The sequence below is a fragment of the Vulpes vulpes genome, chromosome 16 (assembly GCF_048418805.1).
Source record: "Vulpes vulpes isolate BD-2025 chromosome 16, VulVul3, whole genome shotgun sequence".
In the NCBI taxonomy this organism is placed as follows: Eukaryota; Metazoa; Chordata; class Mammalia; order Carnivora; family Canidae; genus Vulpes; species Vulpes vulpes.
This window is the reverse complement of record NC_132795.1, coordinates 51,971,006-51,991,340: the sequence shown is the minus strand read 5'-3', so window position 1 is coordinate 51,991,340 and position 20,335 is coordinate 51,971,006. Positions and strand designations below refer to the sequence as shown.

The 20,335-nt window shown below is 49.9% G+C and overlaps 1 protein-coding gene and 1 long non-coding RNA gene across 2 annotated transcripts in view; one reads left to right on the top strand and one right to left on the bottom strand.

Annotated features, from left to right (window-relative positions):
* Window positions 1-476: 476 nt before the first annotated feature.
* LOC112934001 (uncharacterized) lies at window positions 477-2,279 on the bottom strand. Its single transcript, XR_003237795.2, has 2 exons — window positions 1,897-2,279; window positions 477-804 (listed from the first exon to the last, which is right to left on the bottom strand). It is a non-coding gene; the product is annotated as an uncharacterized lncRNA (long non-coding RNA).
* Window positions 2,280-2,369: 90 nt separating this feature from the next.
* SAMM50 (SAMM50 sorting and assembly machinery component) overlaps window positions 2,370-20,335 on the top strand; it is a 34,701-nt gene continuing 16,735 nt past the window's right edge. Inside the window, exons 1-10 of the mRNA XM_026017349.2 lie at window positions 2,370-2,576; window positions 7,318-7,428; window positions 9,754-9,855; window positions 12,165-12,252; window positions 14,401-14,507; window positions 15,171-15,301; window positions 15,536-15,623; window positions 17,830-17,958; window positions 18,408-18,479; window positions 19,115-19,201. Of these exons, the coding sequence (XP_025873134.1) occupies window positions 2,556-2,576; window positions 7,318-7,428; window positions 9,754-9,855; window positions 12,165-12,252; window positions 14,401-14,507; window positions 15,171-15,301; window positions 15,536-15,623; window positions 17,830-17,958; window positions 18,408-18,479; window positions 19,115-19,201 (936 nt within the window). The 5' untranslated portion in view covers window positions 2,370-2,555. The remainder of the gene's footprint in view (window positions 2,577-7,317; window positions 7,429-9,753; window positions 9,856-12,164; window positions 12,253-14,400; window positions 14,508-15,170; window positions 15,302-15,535; window positions 15,624-17,829; window positions 17,959-18,407; window positions 18,480-19,114; window positions 19,202-20,335) is intronic.

Below are 20,335 nucleotides of genomic sequence, written 5' to 3'. Positions count from 1 at the left end.
CTACTGATGGGGCCAGATTGATACTGTGTAAGGCCAACTTTTCTCAAAAGCTGGCATCCTTGCAGGTATCACTAGGTGATTCTATCAGTTAGGGCAGGCTGGGCTATGCTGCATTTAACAAAGACTCCCCAGGTTTACTTCTCATACTACAGACCCATCACACTTGGCTGGCCCAGCCTGAAACTGTCCCCTCATCTGGAGGGTCACTGATCACAGTAATGGCGGGGGGGGTGTAGGGTGTTTTAAGGTTGTCATCCACACATACCCATCCCTTCTGCCTACAGCCTGTTGACCAAAGCAAGTCATGCAGATGCGGGCAGGGAAATACAGCTGTACCTTTTGCCCAAAAGGGGAGCACCAGAATTACCAATGAACACCACTGAGGGCCAAAGAGCCTCAAGAACCCAAACCCAAAAGTCTCCATGATCCAATTAATTTCGGAAATCCTGGGTTCAGGAAAGTGAAACAGGTACAGGTACTGCAGAACTTCTCAGAGCCTTTAATACGTGAGTATGCATTGTGACTGTCAGAGATGGTGCTTGAGGATGAAGCTGGGACTGTGTTTCTGATGTGTCTTCTGTCACCTTGTCACCTTGTGCCTTGTACCCAACAGACTCTCAAATATTTGACTCCGGACTCTTGTTACAATCTGTGGGTCGGGATGCCTGGTGGAGCGGGATGCCTCAGTGGTGGAGCGTCTGCCTTTGGCTCAGGGTGTGATCCCAGGGTCTTGATCGAGTCCCATGTTGGGCTCCCTGTGTGGAGCCTGCTTCTCCCTCTGCCAGTGTCTCTGCCTCTCTGTGTCTCTCATGAATAAATAAATAAATAAATAAAATATTAAAAAAAAAATCTGCGGGCCAACCTCATGGCTCATCTTTGAGACAAGGCTTACTCAAGAGACTAATGAAGGAGAAAATGCAGGGAGGGCCTAGTTTGTGCAGTGTTTACAGGGGGGGCAGGTCCCAGGCCTGATCTCATGGAATCCTCAGCAACTGCTGCCATCCCCACTTTAGGATCAGGAAGGAGGAAGTGGGAGCATGAATTCTGAGCTAAGCGTCCAGCTTGGGTAACCTGTGCTTAAAATTTGCTCCTAGATTATCTTCGAAGGTCTCTGTCAAGAAGTTTTCTCCTCTAAAACAGCCTTCTGAGTCTGAGCTGGGGGGTTGCGAGAGCCCTGGTGGTGGTGGTGGTAGTGGTGGTGGTGGAGGGGGGTTGGGTGGGAAGTGGGGAGGCAGATGGCTAGGTCAGCCTGCAAGGGGTGCAGGGAGGGAAGGACCGGTCCGCAGGTGCTGACGTCTCTCTTCCCACGCGAGAAGGGTAGGAGAAGGGTACCCTGGTACCCTAGGACCCTAGGGATGCTGGACCCTAGGGTGGACCCTAGGTGGACCCTAGGGATGCTGGAGGCCTGGGTGCTATTTAAATGCAAAACGGGGAAAAAAAAAATAAATGCAAAACGGGGGCAGCCCAGGTGGCTCGGTGGTTTAGCGCTGCCTTCAGCCCAGGGCGTGACCCTGGAGACCCAGGATCGAGTCCCACGTAGGGCTCCCTGCATGGAGCCTGCTCCTCCCTCTGCCTGTGTCTCTGCCTCTCTCTCTCTCTCATGAATAAATAAGTAAAATCTTAAAAAAAAAAATAAATAAATGCACCCCGGTGTCAGGAAGTCTGGGAAGGGGCCTCCGGGGAGAAGCGGGGGTGGTGACGCGATGCCCTGATAGCAGGAGGCAGTGGACGCCCAATGCTGACCGTCCCTCACTCGGTCCCTTGGCGGTGTCTCCCCGCATCTGCCACGCGTGTTGACTCCTTACGACGTGGTCATCTTCTGGGGGGAGGGGGGTGTTCCCCGCAGCAGAGTGAAGCCCCCAGCCCGTCCCGGGACGGCCCCGCGCTAGTACTTACAGGCTGCGGCCGCGGCCTCTGATGCACCGGCTCGCCCTGGCCCGTGCCGGGCGCGGTCCCACGGCCCTTGTTCCAGTCCCGTGACGCAGAACGACCGTCACGTCCCCTCTACCCGCGAGGGCTCGGGCTCGGGCTCGGGCTCGGGCTCGGGCTCGGGCTCGGGCGGCCAGCAGCCGGGAGCAGGTGCCTCTGCGACCTGCGCCGGCCCCGCAGACGGGGAAGGCGAGCCTCGGCGCTCCGCGGGGGCGTGGGCTCCGCACAGCACCCGCCGGACCCGGGCGCCAGCGGGGAGGCGGGCGGCCCCCGATGAAGCTTCGGCGGACCCATCCGGGTCGGCTCACTCCCCCGCCGGCTCCCAGCGGAAGACCCGCGCCCCACGCGCCAGCAGCCACCGGGCGTCATTGGACGCTCTGCGCTTGCGCGGTCTCCGCGCTGCGTCCGTGCGGACATCCGGTCACGGGTTCCTACGGACCAATGAGCGAGAGCACCGTGAGCCAGGGGGCGGGGCATCATGGCTGCCCCCAGGGCGCCGCGTCCAGAGGCTTGCGGGTGCTGCGCTGAGTGACAGCTCCGCCACCGCGGGCCCGCCCTCTGCCCTCGCCCGCCGCGCCGTGATCACGCCCGGGTAGCTGTGCGAGGCGGCGGCCGGAGAGGGAGCCATGGGCACAGTGCACGCCCGGGTAAGAGGCCCAGCGACCCGCGGGCCGCGTGACCTCAGGGCGGGCGCCGCGGGGAGAGACCGCCCCCACCGGGAAGGGGCGCCGAGGGCGGCGGGGCCTGCGGGCCGGGGGGCGGCGGCCGCACAGACGGGCCGGCGGGTCCCGCAGGCCCCGGAGCAGGAAGCCGGTACCCGGAGGAGGGACGGGACTCGCCCAAGGTCACTCAGCCGGGCGCGGCCCCGGGCCGGAGCCATCCGTTCTCCTTACGCAGCCTCCGCCGCTTCGGGGTCTTCTCTGCATCCCGGCCACCTGCTGGGGTCCTGCTGGGGTCCTGCAGCACCGAGTATCCCACCGGGGGGCCTCCTTCCTCCTGCTTGCAGACCCCACCTCTCTATGCTTCGCTTACTCCTGGCAACGCGGAGGCTGAGACAAGTGACGCTGAGGTGCTGAACTTGGGGACTCGGTGCGCCCTCTGTGATGTGCCAAACTGCTCTCCTTTGTCCTAATCTTTTTTTTTTTTTTTTTCTTTAAAGATTTTATGTATTTATTCACGAGAAACCTAGGAAGAGAGGCAGAGACACGGGCAGAGGGAGAAGCGGGCTCCCTGCGGGGACCCCAACCACTGAACCACCAGGTGCCCCCTTTGTGATCATCTTAACTGAGGGCTAGAGAATGGCTGTCTGTCCAGGGTCACACGTGTTTAGAGCCTCGGGATGTTCCAAAACTCAGACATACTCAGACACCCCCCCCCAACACCACCCTACCCCACCAGGCGGAGGCCCAGGCCTCAGCATTACTTTTCTACTACAACACGGACCGTTTAGGACCCTTTAGAACCTTTCAGTAGTTTCACGGTAGCTTTCCCAAAGAATTTAGCACAGACCCACCCTGGGCTTGGCATGGGGAGGGGGACTTCACCACGCTTCCCAGGTCATTCATTCGAATGGAACACGGTAGGTGTACCCACACACTCCTTGGGCTGTACTGCTGTCCAGCAGCTCCTGCCTCACCCATCCCCACACCCATCTATAGCTCCCGAGATAGTCCCACCTTTTAGAGCTCCGCTCAGGTCACTTCCTCCACAGACCTCCTCATCTGCCCTCATTTGGGCGTGACGCTGACTTCCTTGACGTAGTCCCCCTGGCGCCTGTTTTATCTGTTTGGATTTTTGTCTTAACTCTTTTCCAGTCTAAGTCTCTTTTTCTTTTCTTTTTTAAAGATTTTATTTATTTATTCATGACAGGCAGAGAGAGAAAGCGAGGCAGAGACACAGGCAGAGGGAGAAGCAGGCTCCATGCAGGGAGCCCAACGTGGGACTCGATCCTGGGACTCCAGGATCACACCCTCAGCCAATGGCAGGCGCTAAACCGCTGAGCCACCTGAGAATCCCCCAGTCTTAAGTTTCTAGATGTTACAGTAGGAGCTGGATCTTACTTGGTTTGCATCACTTGTAGCGTCTTCAACTAAGTAGGCATTCAGTCATTTATTTTTGTGACCTTTACTGGGGGTCTCCTAGGTGCCTGGCACGACTGTAGGTGCGAGAGATACAGACAACAATGATAGGTCTTTGCTCTTTTGAGCTCCTTTGGAGCTAAAGTCACTGCTTCTTTGATTAATATGTTGGCCAAAAAAAAAATATTCTTTTAATTTGAACTTTACAGCCTACTAGCCAATGTTATTTGAATACTTTGGTAGGGATTCACAGTAAAAAGACATTTTAGGCTTACCATCTGGTACTCTCACAAATACATGAAACAAAAATTTTGTGAAACAATATCCGCCATGAGTATCTGTTATGTTTTCTTTCATACATTTTATTTTATTTTTTAAGATTTTATTTATTTATTCATGAGACACACAGAAAGAGAGAGAGAGAGAGAGAGAGAGAGAGGCAGAGACACAGGCAGAGGGAGAAGCAGGCTCCATGCAGGGAGCCTGATGTGGGACTCGACCCTGGGTCTCCAGGATCACGCCCTGGGCTGGAGGTGGCGCTAAACTGCTGAGCCACCCAGGCTGCCCATGTTTTCTTACATTTTCTATTTGATCTTAGGTTACACCACTTTAAAGATGCTGTTTAGAACTCATTAAATTAATTGCATGTTCTGTCCCTTCAATCAGCACTGCTTTGCACTACCTGCCACATGGTGTTTAAGAAAGCTTGCTGGGGGCCCCTGGGTGGTTCAGTCGGTGATGCATCTGCCTTTGGCTCAGGTCATGATCTCAGAGTCTTGGGATGGAGCCCCAGGTAGTGCTCTCCACTCAGTGGGGAGCCTCCTTCTCCCTCTTCTGCCCCCCCTTACTCTCTCTCGAACACTCTCTCAAATAAATCTCAAATAAATAAATAAAATCTTTAAAAAAGACAACAACTTGTCAACTGGCAGGCTGAGCTGCTGAAAGGATAGAGCTAGACCCAAATATTAATTATAATTCATTTCACCAAATACTTAACCCATATGTGTTCTTCTAGACACTGGAATACAAATTTATGAGGGTGAGGATCTTGAAGGTGCTTGCCGCATAATAGGTTCTTAATATTCTGTGAACAAATGAATATTAGGCCATTATTTTAGAACATCAAGCTTTGATGTAACCACGAGTCATAAAAACGTCATCTCTTAAAGTTTGAATTTCTGATTAAAGTATACAAATAGGCATTTTTAGTGAACCTTTTTTTATGCTTTGAAATTTTAGGAACTGAATTGGAATTTTTTAAATATCTGGAGTATGTAAGCCTTGGCCCAGACAAAGTGTACCTGCTAAGCGTTCAGATCCAATAGGATGAGTATGTGCACATGTTCCTAACCATAGTATATACTCTGCATACAGAATTGGGACACATTTAATATACTTTTTTACGGTAGTGTAGAAAAGTAAGCTTAAGTAAGCTTAAATGCAGGAAGCTTAAACACAGGAAGCATATTTGTGAACGGTGCAGGTAAAAAGTTACTGTTTTAATTTGCTAATATCTTGAGAAAGTATATTACTCCATTTTTAAAATACTATACCACAAAAATTAAAAGATGATACGAAACAAACGCTATATTCTTTGCCCAGTGTTATCTTCCCTTCTTACTTGTGTAAACACTCTGGTCTGACCACTGTGAGGCAAGGACTTGGTCTGTCTTGTTCGCTGCTGCATCCCCAGCTGTTCGCCCAGTGCTCGGCATGCAGTGGCATAAAGCTCCAGTGTCGAGAGGTGTCCCTCCACAGGGGGGACTGACTCTGCCTGAAGAAGCCAGGGATGGCTTACAGAGACGACATTTAAGGCAGATGCTTTTAAGGAGGAAGTTATTCTAGGCGGAGAGAACAGGTGTGCACAAGTAGGCATGTGAAGGGGGTGGTGGTTGAACTTGGGCGGAGCAGATATGGGCCTTATGGTGGGGTTCCTCGTGCTCCCTGCTAAGGAATCTAGCTGGATTCTGTACCCCCAGGCACTCTTGAGGGCCATCGCAGTCTTTCGCAGCAGGAGTGGGAGAGAGGATGTGTCAGGACGTTACCTTTCCAGAGAACCAGTGACACTATGGAGGGAATACTGACGAGTCTGTTGAGTGTGTCTGGGAAAGAGGATAGTGTCCCAGAGTCCCCATTGCTGCACATGCTGCAGACATCAAACGCGTACACTTAGAAAGTGCTTGTTTGTAGAAAATTGGTAGAGTAAGGAAGCAGCCAGATACTGGTTAGGACAGTTCTCCCTGAATTTGGTGTTTGTACGAGTGCCTGGTGCCACACTACACACTAGACCTTCTGAATCCATTTCCAGGAGCATCTGGGAATCCCTGTATTTAAGCCAGCATGTAGGTAACATATATTGTATGTGTGTTACACATTCTATTTGTCTCCGTGGAAGTACGAATACCAGCCACAGCCTGTGGAATCCTTATTCAGAAGTTGCTTTAATGCTTTTGGGATAAGCTCAGTTCGGATTGAAGAAAGTGACTGCTTTCTGGCACATTTTATGAACATAAGCAGTTCCTTTTAATGTGTGAATAAGACTTTCAGGGTACAGAAAAATATGTTTTAGCAATTCGAGTTGTCAGTGTAGTTATCCTAAAATGTGTCTGATTTTGATTTTAAAAATTAGGATACTTTCTATAACAAAAAAAACAATTTTTCTATAACGAAAAAAGCTATTTTTTTCTTTGCTTTGATAAATGTCTTTTTAAAAATTTATTTGAGAGAGCGTGCGCACATGCACCAGAGCGGGGGTGGGGCGGGGGGAGGAACAGAGGGAGAGGGAGAGAGAGAATCTCAAGCAGACTCCGCACTGATGCACTGCATCAGTGCAGACCCTGATGTAGCGCTCTATTTCATGACCCTGAGATTATGACCTGAGCTGAAATCAAGAGTCAGGTGCTTAACCAACTGAGCCACCCAGGCACCTCCTGTGATAAATGTCTTTGTGGCACCTTACTTTTTAACTATTTATTTGTCTTACAATTGGGCCTTAGGTGTATAGGCTCAAATAGCCATAGTCCTGTAGACCTCAGTTCATGACACACTCGTCATAGGTACATGCTGACCCTTTCAGTTAATTTTCATCTTTGTTTTATTTATTAATAATACACCGGATACCAGGGAGCTCACCACCAATCCAGGACTTGTACATCAATGGCACTTACATCTGTCCTTTGCTTCCCAGCCTCCACTCAACAGAGGGAAACACGGTACTGAGCTTTCTGGAGCACCATCTAAAGAGAAAAATGCAAAGATGTTTGGGTTTTTATGTAAGTTTATTTATCTGCGTCTTCTCGCTCCCTTTCAGAGTTTGGAGCCTCTTCCAGCTAATGGACCTGATTTTGGAGCCTTAGGAGAAGAAGCTGAGTTTGTTGAAGTTGAACCTGAAGCTAAACAGGAGATTCTTGAAAACAAAGATGTGAGTTTCTGCTGATGGGCTTGAAGTGGCTCCTGCCAGAGATGTTTGCTTCCCCAGACGGAAGTAATTAACCTTTCTCAGTGCCTTCATTAAAGAAGACTTGGCAGCCGGCTATGTTCTAGAAAGGCAGGCAACTCTTAGAAAAGTAGTTTCCGGTTTTAGAGAAATAGTTTATTTATGTGGGACATTTAAACTTATTTTTGAAAAAAACAAATGTATTTCTGTATTTATGTTATAAAAAAGTATTTCAAGGACAGATTATAATTAAGTTTATATTGTGTCCAGAAAAAAGAGTAAAACTTTTCCTAAACTCTCTTGCCTTTGAAATTTACATCCAACTGAAGAAGTGAAAGCACGTTTTCATTGGTTGTGTAATTAAGATCTGTGGGATTCTGATCACTTTCCATTATGCCTTTCCCTAATATTCCCTATTATCCCTGCTTTAGTTTTCTCGGTTACTCGTTACCATCTACTGTACTATATATATATTGTCTATTTCTACCCCTGTTAGAAGGTAAGCTCTCCATTGAGTCAGGAATTTATGTCCTGTTCACTGCTGTATCCTCAGTGTTTAGAAAAATACCTGGCTGTTAGGTGATTGGTGCATTGTTTATTGAATGAATTAATTAAATAAGCTTTTACAGACAGTGAGGTCAGAGGTGCAGAGCCAGCATTTATCATGTTTACTGAAATGTGCACAAGCTCTCTAGCAAGGTGCACAGTTTTTAAATTGGGGATCACAGCATCAGCCAGGGGCCAGTGCTCCAGGAGCACGCTGGGAATGATATATAGGGGACCTCTGTGGTCTGCCTGGGTTTAGGATTGATGTGGTACTTGGCCATCTGGCTACAGAGACCTTGTAAGTCTCGGTTGCAGGAAGTATAGACCTGGCAAAGGATAGGTTCAGGTAACCGATTTTCTAAAAAGGCAGGAAGATAAAAAAGTCTGGAATCGAGAAGCATGGATCATTAAACTTGAAAAAAAAATCCTTGGATTAACTTTCAGACATTTGTCTTTAGCCTTGATGCCTACCTACTCTTTTGTCCTGTATCATACTTTAATAATCAGTGTTCCTGCAAAAGAACAAAACTGGACCACTTCCTTCTACCATACACAAAAAATAAACTCAAAATGGATTAAGGACTTAAATGTGAGACCTGAAGCCATTAAAATCCTAGAATTACACAGGGAGTAATTTCTCTTGACATCAGCCATTACAACTTTTTTTCTAGGTAGGTTCCCTGAAGCAAGGGAAACAAAAGGAAAAATAAACTATTGGGACTGCATCAAAATCAAAAGCTGCTGCACAGCAAAGGAAACAGTCAACAAAATGAACAGGTGTGCACATAATGGGTGAAGATACTTGCAAATGACTTATCTGATAAATGGTTAGTAAAGAACTTACACAACTCAACACCAAAAAAGCAAATAATACAATTAGAAAATGGGCAGAAGACATGAATAGACATTTCTTCAAAGAAGACCTACAGATGGCCAACGGACACATAAAAAGATGCTAAACATCACTCATCATCAGGGAAATACAAATCAAACCTACAATGAGATACCACCTCACACCTGTCAGAATGGCTAAATTCATAAACATGAACAACGGGTGTTGGCAAGGATGTGGGATCTTCATGCACCGTTGGTGGGAGTACAGACTCGTGCAGCCACTGTGGAAAACACTATGGAGGTTCCTCAAAACTAGAATTACCCTATGATCCAATAATCCCATTGGTATTTCCCCCAAAGAATATGAAAACCTTAATTTGAAAAGATACATGCGCCCCTATGTTTATTGCAGCGTTATCTACAATAGCCAAACTATGGAAGCAGCCCAAGTGTCCAACTGATGAATGGATAAAGATGTGGTATAGATATACATTGGAGTATTACTCATAAAAAAGAAGAAAATCTTGCCATTTGCAATGATGTGGGTGGAGCTGAGAGTATGATGCTGAGTGAGATAAGTTAGAGAAAGACAAATACCGTATGATTTCACTCATGTGCAGAATTTAAGAAACAAATGAACAAAGAAAAAAAAGACAAACCGAGAAACAGATTCTTAACTACAGAGAACACCTGCTGGTCACCAGAGGGGAGGTGGTTTGGGGGTGGGGGAAACCTGTGACAGGGATGAAGAGTACACTTAACTCTGGTGAACACGGAGTAATGTATAGAATTGTCAAATCACGATATTGTACACCTGAAACTAATTGAACACTGTGTGTTATCTACACTGGAATTAAAAAACAAAAGACCCAGCGTTTAAAACCTAAAAAAAAAAAAGTATAATAATCCATGTCCCTTCATCACATTTAGGTGGTTGTTCAACACGTTCATTTTGATGGACTTGGAAGAACTAAAGATGATATCATCATATGTGAAATTGGAGACGTTTTTAAGGCGAAAAACCTCATTGAGGCAAGTAGTCTCCCTGCTCGGCATTGTTTCCGTTCCCTTCTGAAGAACCTACAAATCTCTTGTCTCAAAGCCCCAAGCTCCCACCCCAACCTCTCTGCTGATGACCCTGCCTCCCACCTAGAAGGGAGCTTCCATTTTCCCAAGCTGAGCCCCCCACCCCAGTTCCCTTGATGCCTCCCACAGACCTAACATGTTTGCATTTACCCTTCCCTCTGGCCTTTCTTACACAGAGGCCGGTCCATCCATGTGTTTTTCACAACCACCCAGCCTTGTAATAGGAGCTGAGCACGTTGCTTGCTGGCCTCCTCCCTGGCACCCCGCTTAGTGTTCTAGTGTGCTCTCTTATGGGGTGGGTGCTCTGTCATTCCAACTCTTGCTGTCTCCTCAGGGTCCTTGCTCCATTTGTCTGCCATCTCCGTCCTCTCCTTGGTAGGTGCCTTCTGTCCTAATGCCCTTGGAGCCACACTGGACATGCCAGCCAGCGTCTCCAGCCAGCCTCCTGGAGGCCAGGTCCAGGTGACCCCATCAGTACCCACGTTCCTTGATCTTTCCACGTCTGTGGCCATTCCCACTTTAAAGAAAATTACTATATTTTTAAAAAAGGTTAAAGTAATATGTAAGCAGTCTTAAGAAAGCATCTAACAATCCAGTATACAGAGGATACTGAACTGAAAGGTAGGCATTTCCCTCCCCACTGGCCGTGGTCTCCCCAGCGGCCAGCAGGCTGGGGCTTCTGTGGGGCTTCCACATGTGTCGTGTGCACACGTGTGTAGACAGAGTAACCCCATTCCCCTACCTTTTTCTGCACCTTTCATTTGGGTTACTATACAGAGATCTTTTCACATGAACACGTTTAAAATTCTTCCCCCTCTGTCAGGTGAAATACTCTGTCCTTGTTTCCACTGGGACTTTTTCCCTGTGAATGAGATTGAGCGCCTTTTCCATGTTTACTGGTCATTACTGGTACTTGATGAGTTATCTGTTGGTTTCCCCTGTTTCCCATTGGACTGTTCGGCTCTTGTTTCTTTATAAGAGCCTCGGAAGTGATGTCTGTCACTGATGCGGAATACATTTCTCTTGCTCTGTTGTCTTTTGAGATTGTTTCTATCTTCCTGCTTTCTCAGCGTTTTCTCTCCCCTGGACTCCCACGAATCCTGCACTCTCCTGGGCTGCTTGTCCCTCTCCTCATGTTCACTTCGGCTGCACTGTCACCTTCTCTCCTTGTGACCCTACTCACGTGTTACTTCTCCACGTGAGGATCATCTCCCAGGGGCTCACTCACACCCCAGGTCTCACTACAGCCTGTGTAGTAGGGCCTCCCCACCTCTACTCCTTGCCAGGCCTCTCTTGTTGAGCTTCAGCCCCGAATGTGTACCTGCCTGCTAAGCATTTCCTCATGGGATCACCACGCATCTGCAGCCCTGTGTGGCTAGGGATGGAACACATCACCCACCCCCCGCCCCCAGCCCCGGCCCACCCACCCTACCAAAGAAGCGCTTGGCCAGAGCTGAGAGTTGGGATAGCCTCCTATCTCTCCTGCAGTGACTGTCCTTGGGCTCTGCCTGCAAAATGTGTGTAGTCTGTCCTCCCCCAGTACAGTGACCTGTGCTTGTCAGCTTCCCTCCCAGCTGCGGGGGCTGCCAGGAGCAATCCTCCTGCCTCCTTTTGTCCCCTTTCTGTTTCTCCGTGATGATCAGGGCTCTCTCCTGAGGACATTCCACTCTGTCCTCCGCTGGAAACTCCAAAGTCGCTCCCCTTTTACCTTCAGGACAAGCTCTAAACTATGTGTATTGTGAATCCTACCCCCTCACTGCTCCCCGGGAGCCTTTCCTGCCCTGCTCTTCTACTGCTTGTCCCTCCAGGAGAAAAGGACTCCCGGCACCAGAAAGCACTGCCATCAACATTGAAGAGAGGAAAAAAAAACCAGAACAGTGGTTAGAAAATGCACGCAACACAAAAAGGCACAAACACAACACAGTCTCCCTTGCACCAAACACAATCGCTGTAACAACAGACTGTCATCCCTGCAGGGAATCCTGCTGGGCTGGTGCATCTTGGTTAGTTTTTTTGTTTCTGTGAAACTGTTAATGCACTTGTTAATGCACTTTGCTTCCTACGCTTGTTCAGGTTTTACTCTCCTGAGTGGGGTTTTGTTGTTGCTTGTGCTTCATCCATCCCTTCATGCGTCCGGTCTCCATGGAGCTCTCTCCTTGGTGACTCAGCACCAATGCTACACCCCTGGCCTGGTCTGACGGTCACCAGCTGTGTTTCTGTCCTGGAGGAAGACCTCTTTTTGTCCTCTCTCCTAGGTGATGCGGAAATCTCACGAAGCCCGTGAAAAATTACTTCGCCTAGGAATATTTAGACAAGTGGATGTTTTGATTGATACATGTCAAGGTACCTGCTGTGGCATAGTGTCTCTGATTACCCCTCCCAGCCATCCTGCAGAATCATGAAAGCTGAATGGGTGCCCAGGCATGGGTTGCACCTGGAGGTTTATCAACCACAGAGGTCTTGGTAGTTAGCAGTCCTGGGGGAGTAATTGGATTTTTTTTTTTTTTTTTAAATGTCAGGCTGAGGGAAGATGGGTGAACTTTGAAGATCCTGCTGTCTGAACCGGTAGATGGTGCAGGCGTTCTGAGAAGGATCCCAAGGGAGGGAGCCAGGTTTCATCCAGGATAGCCCAGCCTAGCCAGGCTCTTGTCCAAATGGGCTCTTGGCAGACAGGCTCCATCTAAGTGTGTGCTTTAAACGGGAGGGCACCAGACATCCAGATTTCACTCTCAGTTTATACTCACTTGCTTGTTTGCTAGCCAACTTGTACTCTTTGGTTAATGAGCACCTGCTATGGGCCAGGCCCTGTGCTGGGTACCAGGGAGAGTCCAGCAGCAAGCAAGCAAGGCATAGTCTCCTTCTGAAGGAGCTTTGGGCCCAGCAGAGCAGGGCTGGGGGCGGTGGGGGGGACGCCAGCCCTTCCTGTACCCTCAGTGAGAGCTGGAAACTCCAAAGTTGCTCCCCTCTTACCTTCAGGACAAGCTCTAAACTGTGTGTATTGTGAGTCCTACCACAATAGTCAGCAGTGCGGCCGTACCTGGGCGAGCTCTGTCGTAAGCGTGTGTGTGCAGGATCCAGCTGAATCTTTGCTAAAACCTGGGGAAAGTGACTAGTGCTATTTTATTTTTATTATTTGCTTTTTAAAAAAGATTTATTTATTTACTTATTCATAAGAGATACCAAGAGAGAGGCAGAGACACAGGCAGAGGGAGAAGCAGGCTCCCTACCGGGAGCCCTATGCAGGACACAATCCCGGGACCCCGAGATCACGCCCTGAGCTGAAGGCAGATGCTCAACTGCTGTGCTACCCAGGTGCCCCTACTAGTGTTATTTTAGAAAAGATGTTTTCCAGCGAAGGAGACCGAGGCTCAGCTAGGTTTAACTTGCCCCAGGTCAGAGATGTAAGTGATAGAAGTGGCCCTTCTGCTATCTGGAGTGCTTTCCTTGGGGACAGGTCTTGTTGGCAGCGTTTCAGCTTAGCGCCCTCCTGCCTACTGTAAATGTGACTGGTATGTGGTCAGCACGGGCACTTCTGTCTCCCCCCAGGCTGCAGCTAGAATTACCTGGGAACTTGTGGAAGAGAATGGTTAGGGAGGTAAAACTGCATGATTCTGTAGCAGGAGTGCCTGGCAACATCCATCCGTCAGACCCTCTAGAACGTATGACACCTAAGAACGAACCATGCAAATCACACTTTGGTTCCTACTGAGGTCTCACTCTGGGTTTGTGACTTGTGACAAACGTACCACACTAGTGCAGGACGATCACAGACAGGAATGTGTATTGGTGGGAGAGAGGCTCTACAGGAACTCACTATACATTCTGCTCGATTTTCCTATAAACCTAAAGCTGCTCTAAACAATAAAGTTTATTAATTTTTTTAAAAAATGAGACCAGAGCTCCAGCCTGGGCTGAGTCTGAGTATCAAGGAGCCAGTGTTGAGGCAGCTCCTCATATACAGCCACTGCCCTGCCAGGGTTGCAGGGTCAGCCGTGCCTTTCTGTGAGAGGCCCCCAGCCCTCTGCAGAGCTCTGTCCTGCCCCCCAGCACCCCATGGGGCCCTGTGGTGGGTGCTGAAGTGGCTGCTGCAGACTCACACCCTCGCACCCCTGGCTCACAGAAGGACAGGGGTAGTCACTCTTGTATTGAGTTTGTGGCTTCTCTTGTGGGGTTACTAGAGTCCTTCTTGTCACAGAAATTCTATGGTATAATGGCAGTTGAATTGCAGTATTCTCAAGTATTCTCAAGGACTCCCTAGGAGAACAATTGCCCTTAGCAGATAATGTGTGCTTAAGCAAATGTCACTGCTCAGAGTTACCTCCTCTCAGTATTGTGATTTTGTGGTGGAACGTTCTTGAACTTTAAAATAGAAGGCGTGTTTGTAAAATTAAACGAAACTTCAGGTTGCTTTTTGCCTTTTTTATCAGTGGGTCTAAAATAAAAACACATGTGCTAGCTGTCTTACTGTTCAATATTTCTTTGTGTACATAGGTGATGATGCGCTTCCAAATGGGTTAGATGTTACCTTTGAAGTCACCGAATTAAGGAGATTAACGGGCAGTTATAACACCATGGTTGGGAACAACGAAGGCAGTATGGTATGTGCTTCCTCAGAGCAGACCTTTCAATAAAGAGCTTTTAAAACGTGACTGTTCTAAAAACTGAGGGTAGTTCTGAGACTCCTTCAGACACCTTCATCTCGGTAGGCTAGTGCATGGTTTCTCACGAATCTTCCTAGAATCGATCATAGTACGCTTTACTTTTTAATTTAATTTAAATTCCAGGGAACATGCAGTGTTGGATGTTTCAGGTGTACAGTACATGATCCACCACTTCGCAGACGACCCAGTGCTCATTGACGAGTACCCTCTCCCTCCCCCCTCCACACTGTTTCACCCCATCCCGATTATAGTATGTTTTAGATTGTCTGAAAACCACGGTACCATCCATGGTTAATTAGGAACAATCTGGGGAATGTTTGTATTAAATTTCTTATTCAAATTCCCTTGAATTCCAAATCTGTACAGTTGGTTTTCCTGGCTTTGCAGTCAGCAAGCGAGCCTGCCCCTCGCCATCAGGCATGTGTTGGGGGCACATCCACTCAGCAAAGGCACATTTTAAAGAGAAAAAGCAATTACAGATGAAAGACGCAATCTGCAGTCCACTGTTTTGTCCTGTTTATGAGGCTCCCTGAGCCAGTGTAGTCCTTCCTAACACCGTTTCTTCTGTGTAAACCACTGCTGTTTTTCTGCTTCTCTTAGGTGCTTGGCCTCAAACTCCCCAATCTTCTGGGTCGTGCAGAAAAGGTGACTTTTCAGTTTTCCTACGGAACCAAAGAGACTTCGTATGGCCTGTCCTTCTTCAAACCGCAGCCTGGAAACTTCGAGAGAAAGTAGGAAGCCAGACAGATGATTGAGTACAGTGGCCAGGTTATAAGTTAAAGTACAAGCCTTGGTTGTGAAAAGACGCTTGGCTGAATCTGCTGGCCCTTGCGCAGTGTCACACATGCCGTAGCTTTCTTCATGAAGATGAGCCCCAGGAATGTAATTTTAGATCTGTTGATTTAAATGTGTGCAAGTTATAATCACTGTTTCCGCATTTAAAGCTCTGTCCCATTGTCTCCTAGTTTCTCTGTAAACTTATATAAAGTCACTGGCCAGTTCCCTTGGAGCTCTCTTCGGGAGACAGACAGAGGAGTGTCCGCCGAGTACAGCGTGAGTAACCCTGTGTCCTTCCCTTTGTGCACTTGAGGGAGAACAAGGTGCCTGTTTAGCTGATCGCCAGGGTCAGCAAGAGGGGGTGGGCCTGTCAGTCTGGTGCTTGGAGCGTGGGCTTCATGGCCGGGGTCACCCTCTGCCCTTTGCCCTGCTCTTGGTTGCCTCCTGACTGGGTGCCTCTCTGTGAGCCAAGTGCAGACCGCCGGGGCCAGAGAGTAGCTCAGCTCCCAGGTGGCAGCTCTGCTTCCGGCTTTCTGCGATGCCGTGTGTTTGTCCTTCCTCGTGTGCATAGAGGTCAGTAGCTTCTGATAGCCAGCAAGGTCATTGCAGGTTACTGAAAGCTTTCCTTGTTGGTTGGCACTTGTTTACTTCTAGCAGGATCTGACATGATGCAGCAGATGGAATTCCTCCCATCTGACCACCTTTTGACCCCTGCCCTGTCTCCCTTCCTTTCTATACCGTGTGGCTCCTCCCCTCCCGTTCCGGGCTTTGGTAAAGGAGGGAAGACCTGGACGCATAAAGCCATGTAAAATTAGTTCCCCAAGTGTGGCCCACAGATCAGCAGCATGGCCTCATCCATGAGCTGGTTAGAAATGCAAGTTCCTGGGTCCTGCCTGTCGCTGAACCAGCGTCTAGGGGAGGATGCCTCGCATGTTCTCTCCATCTGCGCCCCAGCAGTTCTGGTCTAGGAGCCCCTGCTGGAGCCCGAGCTTGAGCCCACTGTACTGCTTAGCCCCTTGTGGGCACTGGAGACACTGGCTACTCACGCATCTTAGCCTTGAAGACAGACCAGGGTCATGGAAGTCCCCAGCACGGAGGTGGGTTGGTGGCTCCTGGCTCCAGATGTGACATGAGTGCTTGCAGTTCCATTTTCAATTCTCCATGTGGCCACCTGTCCTCATCTGACAGGAGTAGCCCTCGATGCCTTCCTGCCCACAGCGAGGGGAAGGGCTGCCTGGCTAGCACTGCCCTCCCAGCCCCTGCCCTCCAGCAGCTCTCCCTCCCCATCTCTCTCCCGTGTCCCTCTTTTATCTTTTTTTCTAAGTTTTTTTTTAAAGAGCAAGTTCTTAGGAAACTTAGAGCTTGTTTATGCACAGGGCATGGCATAAACAAGGTGAGAGGGCAGAAGGAGGGACAGAGGGACAGAGGACTGGGAGCTAGCAGCCGTGGGCTTGAGAGATGAGGTTCTGGAGGAAGATGGAACCTTCTGGCCCCTGCCTCGTCCTCCTGACCGTGAACACAGAGACAAGATGTGTCTCCTCTGGGCAGTTGTGTTTTTCTTAGTTAAGAGCTGCCCTAGGAGGAGGGAAGCAATGATTGAGGCCCTCAGTGCACCTTCCCCAGGCTTCGGGGGAATAGCTGAGTCTCACGTGGCCCTCAGTGCAGAAGTGGCAGGCGGGCAAGGCTGCCCTGTATCATGTCTGCTTCCCCAGCACCTGACATGGTGCCTCGTGGGTACTTGCTGAGAGCTGGAGATGGGTGGCCCTGAGTTCTCGCCTTGGGAGCCAGACCAGAGGGCTACGGAGAACAGCTGGCTAAATACTGCTCCACGTCGTGTGAAGTGACCTGGCTTCCTCGTAGGAGTCCCGTCATCACACTTCTTGATGTCACCAGGCAGTGTTCACTGTTCAGAAGCAACCTGGGTGTCTCTCTGTGATAGAGACCTAAGATGGGTGGGCCTGACTCTAAGGGCCCCTGGGTCAGGGCAAGAGGCAGGTGCCATTTACCCAAGGGGTCACTTGGCTCAGGCCTCTAGTGGCTGAAGGATGCTCTTTATTCATGAACACCTTGTCTCCTCCCTCTTCTCCGGGGGCTGATGCGGGTTGCTGCTGTCACCAGGCCTGGCTTTGGAACTGGGGCTCAGAGGGCCGAGTGGGTGAGTGTCAGGTTGTCATAGGTCAGGAGAAGAAGCCTGCGGGTTACAAAGCTGTGCCCTGTGTGCAGCGTTCACGCAGGTGACCTGTCTTCTTGCCAGAGCGCAGTCCTGCTGCTTTGAGCAGGATCACAGCTTTGTCCCCTTCTCCATCCCTTCCTTCCCCTCCTTCCCTTCTTTTCCTCCCTCCCACCTACCATAAAAACAAACATACAAACAAAAACCCTATCTAAGGTGTTAAATGGAACAAGATGCCCTGTTCTGATGCCTGATTGGGAATGACTCCTCCATGTGTACAACACAGAAGGCTTATCCCCCGTGTCCTTGCAGTTTCCCATATGGAAGACCAGCCACACTGTCAAGTGGGAGGGCGTGTGGCGGGAGCTGGGCTGCCTCTCGAGGACGGCATCCTTCGCTGTCCGGAAGGAAAGTGGGCACTCGCTGAAGTCATCTCTTTCGGTAAGGGCTTTCCTGGTGTGGCTGCGCACTTAGGTGCATTGGGAGAATAGCGTTCGCCAGCACTGGACGGACCGAGAAGGGTCACTGATTGGGTGGCTGCCGGCCGCTTTGTGAGTTTATGGGCACTGCACCATATTACTCTGTTGAAGCCCCGTCAGTGGTGACAGGGCAGTGTGCCTGGGAGCCGGGAAAGCTGGCAGAGTTCACTTAGGTCAGGGTCAAGCTCCTTGAGAGGACGGACCCGTGACAGGTGGTAGTCTCCCAGCCGGTGACTATGAATGGTCTGCTCCGCCCGCCCTCGGTTCCCTCACCTGTGAAGTAGCGACAGGGAGCTACCTTCCCAGAGGGCTTTTCTGAGGGTGAAGTGAGGTGATTGGGCGAGGGGCTGGGACAGTGGCCAGGAAGTGCACCTGCTTGAAGCGAAATACCTCGCCGCACATTTCTTTCAGCACGCGATGGTCATCGACTCGCGGAACTCCTCCATCTTGCCGAGAAGAGGTGCTTTGCTGAAAGTTAACCAGGTAGTGATCCTTCACCCGCGTGCGATCTGCTGGCTCGGTGACCTGGGAGGGGAGAGAGCCCCACACTGGAGCACATTTTTTAGGGGTGGATTAATGTTCCGACCCAGATGGGGTGTCCCTCACTAGGCCGGGAGGAAAGCGGAGATTTGGTTGAACCAACCCCTTGGTCACCTCAAGGCAGAGAGGGTAGCCCTGCGCCTGAGGGTCCCCAGGGTGGATGACGCTCCGTCCGCCTGAGCTTCAGGATCAGGGGACCAAGTGGAAATCAGATTTTTATATCACATGTGCCCAATTGTGCAAGACTGGCTAATTCCTTTTTTCAAACAGTGAGTAGGCCAAACAAGCCCTGGCACGCAGCGGGATGTTCCTGCGGCCGGTATTTCTCACTCACGTGTAGGAGTAGAATATTCTACAGTATCAGTGTGTTTGAGGATCCTGCGTTTCTGTAGGTCCCCCAGGACCATCTAGAACGACCAGAGTAACTAGAATGGAGCTTCTAGGAGACGGACAGAAGTGACCTCCTGTCTTTTTAAAAATACCAAACAAGATTAGGCAGTACTTGGAGTGACATGGTCTCAGAGCCAGCATAGTACGTCTGTTTGCTCCATTTCCACCTGTGGGTCCTTCGCCCACAGGAACTGGCCGGCTACACCGGAGGGGACGTGAGCTTCATAAAAGAAGATTTCGAGCTTCAGTTGAATAAACAACTTGTCTTTGATTCGGTGAGTATCCAGCCACAACGTTCATCTGCACTTTTATCCTTTATTTTAGGGAACTCCCTTCCCAGAGAGTGAAAGCACAATCCAGAGGAGAAGCCCAGAACATTAGTGCTTGAAACTGAAGTGCTTGGTCTTTTCAATTTAGCCAGAATTAAGGAAACTCTGGTAGAAGTGATCGTTTTTCTCTGCAAGAGGAACATTTCGGTCATTTTGTGTGGGATTCCAGGAGAGCCCCTTCCCCATTTGTCAGCTCAGGGCCATCATGTAAACATGTCGGGAGGGCAGACATGTGCCTCCTTTCCCTCTGAGGTCATTTAGTAGAAATTCTCAGTCTTCACCTTCTTAGGCTGAGTCTGCAGGGCCCTGGGCACTTCCAGGCATTTCTTTTTAAATCTTTAATTCCGTTTGGTTTAGTTTCTCCTGATTTGTTCAGGAATGAGGAGTAAGGGACCTGATTCTGACCAAGGCAGAGGAGCCCCTGGCTTGTTCTCCAGTCCTCTTGGAGGCTGGTGACGGGGGACAGCTCTCTGTGCTCCCCCACTGGACACACACAAACACACACCTGCCTGTGCCCTTTGCTACCATAAGACTCGGAGCAAGGAGTGAGCTTTAATGAGATGATACACGTGTCTATTTCTAAAGTCTCCTATCACTGCTCCCAGTCAGCCCTGGAGTCCTCGCTCCTTGAATCTGCTTCCTGCCTTTTCCTCGCCGCTGCTGGGGTCCCCGCATTGTCCAGTTGGCAAGCTCCTCCCGGTCCCCCCACCTCCCCTTGCCACCATGCTGCCGCTGTCCTCACTGGACTCCATCCTGACTGCATCCTCCTTCCGTGTGTCCGCTTCCTCTTCGTGGGGTCCCTTTGTGGCTTGCCATGCTGCCACCCTTGCGAGAGTCTGCCCTAGATTGTCGTGGAAGTGTCCTACGCTGGCAGTCTCCCCAGAGGTTCTCTTGCCCACCCCACCCCATGGCTGCAGCCTCCATCCATGTGCTGTGCTGCCAGGCATCCCAACGCCATTCCTTACATGGACACTTCAAATTCAGTGTGTCTGAAACCGACTGTTACTTTCCTCCCAAATCTGTACCCTGCACCCGGGCTCCCAGTTCCACTGGCTTGCACAGCTTTGGCCCCAGTGCCCT